Source organism: Nematolebias whitei, chromosome 16, assembly GCF_014905685.2.
Source record: "Nematolebias whitei isolate Nwh7 chromosome 16, NemWhi1, whole genome shotgun sequence".
Lineage (NCBI taxonomy): Eukaryota > Metazoa > Chordata > Actinopteri > Cyprinodontiformes > Rivulidae > Nematolebias > Nematolebias whitei.
Window position 1 is genome coordinate 17,271,594 of NC_056513.1, and position 9,295 is coordinate 17,280,888.

The 9,295-nt window shown below is 37.6% G+C and overlaps 1 protein-coding gene across 2 annotated transcripts; it reads right to left on the reverse strand.

Annotated features, from left to right (window-relative positions):
* Nucleotides 1-554: 554 nt before the first annotated feature.
* caly (calcyon neuron-specific vesicular protein) lies at nt 555-7,500 on the reverse strand. 2 transcript variants are annotated; one of them, XM_037690319.1, is made up of 4 exons: nt 7,290-7,500; nt 6,708-6,827; nt 4,569-4,682; nt 555-803 (listed from the first exon to the last, which is right to left on the reverse strand). In XM_037690319.1, the coding sequence occupies exons 1-4, from the start codon at nt 7,416-7,418 to the stop codon at nt 555-557; spliced, it is 612 nt and encodes a 203-aa protein (XP_037546247.1). In that variant the 5' UTR covers nt 7,419-7,500. The 2 variants fall into 2 exon arrangements, 1 of the variants encoding a protein (XP_037546247.1); XR_005187432.1 differs by lacking the exons at nt 555-803; nt 7,290-7,500 and having other exon boundaries at nt 4,598-4,675; nt 6,708-6,721.
* Between the last annotated feature and the right edge of the window lie 1,795 nt (nt 7,501-9,295).

Sequence of the window (9,295 nt, forward strand, 5' to 3'; positions counted from 1 at the left end):
CTGCACAAGTCCCACCAGAAACTTGTTTTCACTTCTGTCAACTCTCGCATCTTTTCTTTCAGAGAGGTTGACTGTGCAGACATGGTGCATGAACACGCATTACATTTCTGCTGACACGTGTCACGTGTGTGTGTGGCAAACAGAGGGGGCAGAAATGGACGATTTGTTTTAACATTCTGCAAAAACTCCGGCTCTTTCCTCTTTTTAATTGCAACAGTTCACATTGCTGATCTAAATAGATGCAAACAGACTTTAGGTTTTTCAGAAGTGGAGCTCAGCAGATGATGCACACATTCGTTGAACTTAAGGTAACCTGTTGGAAAGCTTCAGAGCAGGCCTGAATCCTGAAAAGTTCAATTCTTTTGTTATTCATACCCTACAGAATAAAGAGGTCATAAATTAGTCCAGTCTCACACGTAAACACACACACACATAAACACACACACACACGTAAACACACACACACACACACACACATAAACACACACAAAGACAAGAACGGACACAACATTTTGAGTTTCCACCCTTTCAACTACACTTTTTCACCAGATCCTTCACTCTCGCCCCCCCGGCCCTCCATTTAGTGTCTCGCCACCTTCCTTAGCCTCCTCAGCCTCCTTCAGTGTGCTGATGATTGGTAACCATGACGACTGGAGCTGGGGCCCAGTCCTCTTAACATGGTTGAGAGAGGCGTAGAACCCAGTGTTGGTGCTGCTGTGTAGGCCCGGTTCCCCCGCCTGCTGCTCCTGCTGCTGCTGATCTGTGTAAAATATCTCCAGAGCTGCAGGGGTGCAGTGCTTCTGCTGTTGGAGCAGAAACAAACAAATACATAAAACAAATGCACAGAGCTCACTGTCTTCAGGGTCATCGTACGGTGAGAATGAACAGTTTTTTAGATTTTATGGTGACGTCATGAAGTAGTTTGAAATTGTGTGAAATGTGTGACTCGCAGCTACTGCCACATCACGTTTTAGCTCGATATCAGTGCAACTGTTTTTTTCTTTATTTCATTTCAAACTGTTCATATTTCTACAAAACAAAAAGCATAAATAAAAAGGTAAATATTTCCAGCAAAATATTCAGTAAACAAAACAAAAGTGTTTGAAAAGGCAGCAGGAAGAAGTGAAGGCTTATCCAAATACTTTTTCACTTTTTGGTACTTTTTTCTGTACACTTACTGCATGTTTTTAGCATTTCTTGTTTGTTTGTTCTTTGATTTTTTTTTAGTAAGTCATATCAGTTGTTCTCATCCTAAGCATTTCATTGTACTGTTAACTCCGTGTTAACCTGCATATGACAAATAAACACAACCTGAACTTGAACTAACAGTCCAGTCCCTAAGGTTACATAATTCTGAATTCAATATAAATACATAAAACCCATATAAGTGAAATAAGCAACTGATCATATTTATGTGTAATATGATAATATATGACTGTCACCAGGTATAAATGGCGTGCTCGCTGGTGTTCTGGCTTTTCATGGATGAGGAAGTTGGGTGCGCCCGGGGTCGTCATATTTTCTGTTGACCGTGTTATAAGATGCCGTAGCAAGTCATGTCGAGCGTTTATCAATTGTTTGGACCTGGTCCGTCTGTGTCTCAGTCTGTGTAATGTTTAAAGCATGGACATTTAAACCAGAATAAACCGACCATTGCATAAAGAAGTGACCTGGAGTGACGTCAGTTTGGAAGCACGCATCGGACAGAGATTCCCCAAATTTAATCCAGTGCGGCCCTCAACACTATAAGTTTGCCACATAAATAACCATACATGCATGGATACTTGCAGCATACTGTATACTGTACATGCAGACATGCATACATAGCTACGTATAGGTAAATATACCTGCAGATACAAATTTACTCTATATCACCTACAGATCAAAGCTTAACACGTTGATTAACAAATTAACAGCTGGAATAACATCATTTTGTCTTTATACATATTAATTTTGTGCTTCTTATATTGTCTCTTGAATTGGGCAATAGTTTTACTTTGCTTAAAATTTTCAACTAAGATATTCCACAAAATCACTCCAGGAAATGATATGGACATGCTTTATATATCTATAAAAAATATATATATATATATATATATATATATATATATATATATATATGTACACACATATATAATATATATACATGCTTTAGCTGATATGCGCATGCTTTTAAGAGTGCTGCGAACACAGGGTTGCTTTAAATTACATTTTCCTCTCATTTCGTACCTTCCCTCTCTATTCTTCAATAAGTTTTGAATATTCTTTGGAAGCACATTATTTCTAGCTTTGAACATGTGCAGTTTTAAATTGTAAAAACATCCATACATTTGATAAGCTGTGATTTAAAAAAAAAGTTGACCGGTGTGTTCACATTAACAACCATTGTGTACCATCCTTATTGCTCTTTTTTTGCATTATGCATACTTTTTATAGATAACTTTTGTATGTATATCCCTAAACTTCAACACAATAGTATAAATATGGCAGTAACAGGGTGCAATAAAAAGTGTGCAAAGATTTAATGCTCAAGATATGTCTTGTTTTTCCCAATATCCCTATGGTTTTAGCCATATTATTACAACAGTGTTGAATAGAATAGAATAGAATAGAATAGAATTTATTGCCATTTTCACAGATACATTAGTATAAGCACATTGAAATATGAATATGAATATGTTGTTTCCAACAAAACTTGTGGTTCAAAATTACACCCAGAAAATTATTTTCAAACACTTTATCAATTAATACATTATAAATCTCCAGTTTAACATTTGTATCAATTTTTAAATGTCCAAACTAGATCAATTTAAAGATAATTTGTTTCTATTAAACCAACATTCAATTTTTTTTCAACAACCCCCATTAGCTGCTTTAAAACTGACTGAGCTTTTGTGTTTGCTAATTTAGATGAGCTGCAGTGGCCATCTTGAACTGGACTGATGCCGAACATTTATCAGTTGTAGATGCACATTCATTGATTACTTCCTGAAAATGTCATTAAAATTCATATTGAGTTTTATTCAAATCAACAAAACTGAGTTTCCAACAAATACAGATGCTGCATAAATTAAGTCATGACGTCAGAATGCAACTGTTTCCAATTCCTTTAAAACTAGTATTTGATTATAAATAGTTCAGAGACAAAAAAAATAAAAGTTGAAGCTGCATTTTGGTTTTGCTTTAATGCTCATTTTTATTTTGAAAAAGACTAAAAAACTGTCAAAGAAGCCTGAGTGTGACCAGGAATGAAAGAAAACAAAAACTTGCAGTGGCTGACATTTAATTCTTTAGTCACAGATGAAACAAATTATAATAATTATTATAAATTTAATAATTATTTAAAAGTTACCCACTTTATATGTTTGTGTCCAAATGGCATGAGGTGTTTTTAAAAATGTTTTATAGATTGTTGTAATCCATTCTGTAAATAAAATTATTCATTCCACTCTACAGTGTCAGACAAGAAGCCCATGTAGAAAAATAAAACATCCTTCACACCAAAACATATAATTTATGTGTTCATAAAGGAAGTGACGGTTTTTATTAGATGATGCAGCACAAAGACAAAAAAAAAAATCTGTTTACTTAGTTTTTATGTTGTTGACAAGAAAGTGAGAAAAAAGCTTAAACCTTTTAACCTGCAAAACTTCAAAAACATTGCCAGAGGCCCCCCCTCACTGTTAAGCCTTTAATCACAGTTTAGTCACTGAGTCCTAATTAAAGACCCCTCTGATTCACAGGCGGGAAACTCAATCTCTGCCTGACCAGAAAGAAAGCCCGCAGTCCCCCACCCCTGTCTGTTTCTCCCGCCCTGTGGTTTTCCTCTGCGTGACAGGCTCTTTAACTAACGTTCGCTGCAGCGCAGGTTCGATACTCGATGCCTCCTCCAAGGTGTCGCTGGGAGATAAAGAGTTTGGCTTTTTTTATCCCCACGTTTAAAGAAATCCCCTTGAAGGGACTGATGTGAGGGAGTGATGAGAATCAAGGCAGAAAAAGAGCTGAAGTTTAGCCATTTGGGCTCACACACAGATGAGGTTTTAAAACTCAAATATGAGACCTTTGACCTGCTTCTGGTGTGTGATTTATTTCATGGTGTCTTGCCAAAGATCACCTTACGGTTAAAAATACTCTCACGCTCATGCAGTGTGCTGAAGATCTGTTGCAGCTACTACCACCTCGACTTTTAGCTGATTACCTCTAATATTAGCCGTTTGTGAGTTAGCTAAAGCTTATTAACTATGGCAGCCATGCTGAACAAGGTCAACTCCAAAGGTAATGGGTTGTAGATTTATATCCAATGATTATGTTTTAAAGTTTTGTTCAAATCCACTCATGACATATTTTGCTAACACTACATATAAGCAAACAAACATGTACACTTGGGCAAAAATACCCAAATCATCATAATAAAAATGAAATCTCAATAAAAGGAATAGATGTGATGAAAGCAAAACATGAGTCTGTGTAGAAGTGTGAGTGAAAGGTAACAAACTTCATGTTTTATGAAAAAATGTGTGTTTTGTAATTATTATTATATTATTGTATGTTTGTGCGCTAATGCTAACCTTCAGGACAAAGCCCTCTGGGCAGGTGAGCTGGTTGTACCACATGGCTTTGTACATGAGCAGGAAGAGCAGGCTGGTCAAGAAGGCCAAGGTGATGAGGATCAGACCTGTAATCTGAACAGAAATGCCCCCAACACACACACACACGCACATGCACACACACACACATAGTGTTTTCAGTGACAAAAGTCTGAAAGGTCAAAGCTAAAGATTTGTTTCTAATGTTATCATAGCTGACTGGAAAAGCCCCTATAAATTAAAATCATATGATGAGGATGTTTACCAAAATAAAAACAGACCACTCTCAGTAAAAGAGGATATACAAACAAACTATTCAGATCTAGTCGTTAAGAGAAGTTATTCTCATTTGGTGCGTCAGAACACAAAAGTGGAACGTAAACCCATTTTTAGTGAGTCTCATTTATCTGATTATGTGAGTTTTATGGTCAATGCTTGAATAATAAGTGACTGAAAGAGTTTAATAAAACATTGTTTATTATATAGCCGGTGGATGGGTACTTAGCTACCATATTTTTCACTGTATAAGTTGCACCTTTTTGCATACATTTGAAAGTCCTGTGACTTATACATTGAAGCGACTAATATACACCCCCCCCCCCCATATTTATAACCCAGTTTTTGGCTGAGATCTGATGATTTCATTCATTCTGACATGAAAAATATTAAACACTACCATTTGTAGCCACTAGAGGGCCCTCGAGCATTATGGCAAGCCAAATGTCTCAATAATGGGTAAAAGTGGCTATTAATGAGACACTTGGTTTGTCGTAAAAAGCCACCTTCGTCTGACTCCTGAACTGGAGCAAGCGTCAAATCAGCTGCATTTCACTGCACCACCCAAGCAAAATACAGCTGATTTGACCATTAAAGTGCATTTATTAAAGAAACGTTAAACTGAGGCACACATTTACTCTAATTTCAAGCAAACGAGTAATTGTTTTTAGGTATAAATCTTGTTAATTCTTGCTAAAGTCCTCCAGTGGTCGCCATTTGGCAGCCAATCGATTTTTGGCACACCGGCCCACGTTTCCGGGTTGTCAGCAGTGACGAATAACAAATGTTATGCGTCAGTGGTGGCAAATAATAGATGCGACTGATACAGTGAAGCAACATATTTGTGTTTTTTCCACTTTATTGGACATTTTTGGACTGATGCGACTTATTCGGCGGTGTGACGTGTACGGCAGAAAATACGGTACTTAGTACTTTGTAGTTGGACTTTGTTTTAATTTCATGTTTGTGAGTGAAAGCACTGCCAAGTCTGTTAAAAAGGTTGAAGATAACAACTTGAAGTTTTTTTAAATATATATTATTATTATAAAAATGCAACTAATTGAGCATATATTTCCTTCTCTGCCACAGACATTTACTGGTCTTTCTTTTTTCTCTTTTTGTTCAAAAGAAAAAAGTTTTACTTATTTGTGTGTGTGTGTGTGTGATGGCGTACTGTGTTATCCTGTTATCTCGGGTTCAAAGTGCACCATCTTTTCACTCAATAAGCTTGAGAACTGGAAAATTCTCCTTGATTTGAGCCTTGACTAGTCATTAAGAGGTACTGGTGGATCTGAAAGCCAGACCAATTGAGAACCAGTGATCAGGAGAACATTCAGAGATATAACATCCTGATTCATGCTCAATAATTCAGGTAGAACAATCCAACAAAGTTAAGTCAGGTCCTCTGGATGGTTTATTTTTGTTGAAATGTTTCATCTTTTATCCAAAAGACTTCATCAGTCCAAGGAGCTGCAACAAACTCAGTCTTATAAATAGCACCTAGTGGGTCAACTGAAATCGTCCAGAGGACCTGACTTAACTTTGTTGTATTTTTCTACCTGGATTATTGAGCATGAGTCAGGGTTTTTTGAACCACTTTGTCTATGACTGCTTCAAACGAGTCAAGGAGGAAGAGGGCGGACTCCAGAAACCATCTTATCACATCAAACTGGTTGATCCACTATGTGAAGGCGCTATTTACAAGACTGAGTTTGTTGTCGCTCCTCGGACTGATGAAGTCCTTTGGATGAAAGACGAAACGTTTCAACAAAAAGAAACAGTCCAGAGGACCTGACTTAACTTTGTTGGGTTCAGAGATATACTTGAATATATTGAATATTTTACCTTGACTCTGTCTGAGACGTCACTGTAGAAGTTGATATTCAGCTTCTTGATTTTAGGAACATACAGCTTGTTCTTCTGCTGCTGCTGCAGCTGATACTGTGTCTTTGTCTTCACAATGACCTACAGCAAGGAGCCCCCACCACCACAACAACAAAAGAAAACAAAAAACAAACTTAAAACCTATTACGTTCAATTAGTCAAGCTGACTTTGTGTTTCTGCACTAAGTTTAAATATCACAGAGTTTTCAATCTCTAAAAATCAACTATTTCCAAAGAACAACTTATTTCTGAGGAATATTCTGTGGGGCGACTTTCACCTTTTTACCAAAAATGGTTCAGAGTGCTTCCTTTTTGTATTATGCATTCACAGAAGAGCTTGTAATATGAAGTGATGCCAAGGTTTTAACCCAGGATGGTGGTATAGAAAGGTAAATACAGCAGGCTCAGCAGAGAGGTGTATGGAAGAAGGGAAGTGCTGCCACAAGAATTTTAATGGAGTCCCACAATTTCTCTCTTTGATGCAATGTACATTTTGCTGTGGTTAAAAAAAAAAAGTGATGCAACAAAAGTAGCAGGACTTACCTTATCAGCGAATGGCTGCCGGAGCTGGCTGACCTCCAGGGGTGTGATGAGCGGGATGTTATCAAAGCCATCATCTGCAGATGGCTGCTTCTCCATCTTATCAGACAAATTACTGCCCAGCTTCACCATGGCTGCTCAGCTGCCTGAAAACGAATCTCAGAATCAGGAACAGAGGGTTCAGGTCCGATTAACTCTGACTCTACTCAAGGATCCTGCCAGGACCTGACAAAACATAAAAGATAACAGTTTGGTTAAAACAGGAAGTTATGAAAAAGAGAAATACAAACCGTATAGCGAAAGAAGCTGCTGCTTGACATCTTCCTTTAAATAGGCACGTTTAGGCAAAAGTCGGTTGCACTGCTACTTTGATTTAACAAGTAATGTCTTAATAACCACAAGTTTGCAAATTTTAAACAAACAAGATTAAAAAAATAACAACAACATGACTGTCATCCCACTCTGTCCTGTCACACATTACTAGAGTTTATGATTGACAGCTGCAAAACTCATGATGATGACCATCAGGCCAGAGACGCTGTTAAACAAAAAGCTATACTTGGGCACAGCACAAGGTAAAAACCTGTATTTACTCTTTAAATACTACCATATGTACCTTATACAAATCCTGCAATTACCTTTTCTGTAGCCCCCTAAGTACCCTGTCTTTACTTTGTAAGTATCATGTATGTGCCCTGTAAGTACCCTGTAAAGACTCCTATAAATACCCTGTCTTTACCCTGTATCACCCTGCAATGACTCTCGTAAGTACCCAGTATGTACAGTACCCTTTAATTACCTTGTAAGTACAGTGTTTGTCACTATTTAACATTCTCCTGTGAGACCATGTTAGATCTCCATTCCAATAAATAAATAAAATAAAAAACAAAAAAACGTACAATGAAACTATATTTTGAAATGTGTTGTTACAGAATGCTAGATACCTTTGAACTGGAACTGTTATCTAGGGTTTTGTGAATCTGCATATACAGTAGTCCCAAAATACACACACAATATCAGCTTATTGATGGAAGGCGACCAACCAGAGCATTGTGTTGAGAGGAGGACTGGCCATTGGGAGCACCGGGACATTTCCCGGTGGCCTGGCCCGCTCAGTGATTGCCGAGTGGCCCCTCCTTTCTCTTTCTAAGGCTGTCTGTCACAACAGAGCAGAGACACACAACAGGCATGCACACAACCTGTTGTTGCCTTTGTTCCAACCCCTCAGCGATCACTGAGCAATGGCCAGTCCACCCTGGCAGTAACCGTAGCATCAGTCAATCTGCTGTGCTCTTTTAGGACGTTTAGGTTTAGAACATTGTTAAAATCATTGCAAAAGCGTGGGAAGGGTTTATAAAGCCTTTATATATACAGTATGTATATATATATATATATATATATATATATATATATATATATATATATATGCCAAAATAAATATAACATTCCTACTTTGTGGATTGTCACCTATTGCGGTGGTATCTGGAACGTAACCCCTGCAATAAGTGAGGTACAGTACTACAGTATACAGTTCTGAAATACAATCAAGAAATGTTACAGGGACATCTCATGTCTATACACATGACCCAGTAAAATGGGCATGTCATGGTCTATGCATCACGCATCGCTGCAGTGTGGTTGAAAGAAATATGGTATGTTAGCATGCAAAGATACCAAACAAAGAGGCCAAGTGTGATAAATGAAACAGTGCCATGTACCATTCCAGTTTTCAACATCAGTTCACAATAGGTATTGGGGATGACTCTGAGCTACTTCCACACCAAATCTTAGCTTTATATCTGTATAACTGGGTGAGTTATAACCAATTTTGTGTTTGGTAATGCTAATTAATTAGCAGTCATCGTGTATGGTTGATGGGATATCAGTACAAGCCTAACCCTAACACAAAAACAGTATTCAACAGTAAGATCAGGTTCTGGTCCCCAAAAGGACTACTGGTCTTAACAAGGTGGGGGATTATACTAGAAAAGGTCCAGAAAAAGTAACAA

Bases quoted from the DNA above. Each gene is read 5' to 3' on its own strand.
- caly (XM_037690319.1), bottom strand. From the start codon at position 7,418: ATGGTGAAGCTGGGCAGTAATTTGTCTGATAAGATGGAGAAGCAGCCA. The intron at 4,683-6,707 runs GTAAAATATTCA...ATTTCTGTTCAG, and splicing joins ACGTCTCAGACAGAGTCAAG to ATTACAGGTCTGATCCTCAT. The intron at 804-4,568 runs GTTAGCATTAGC...CTGCTCCAACAG, and splicing joins CAGAGGGCTTTGTCCTGAAG to CAGAAGCACTGCACCCCTGC.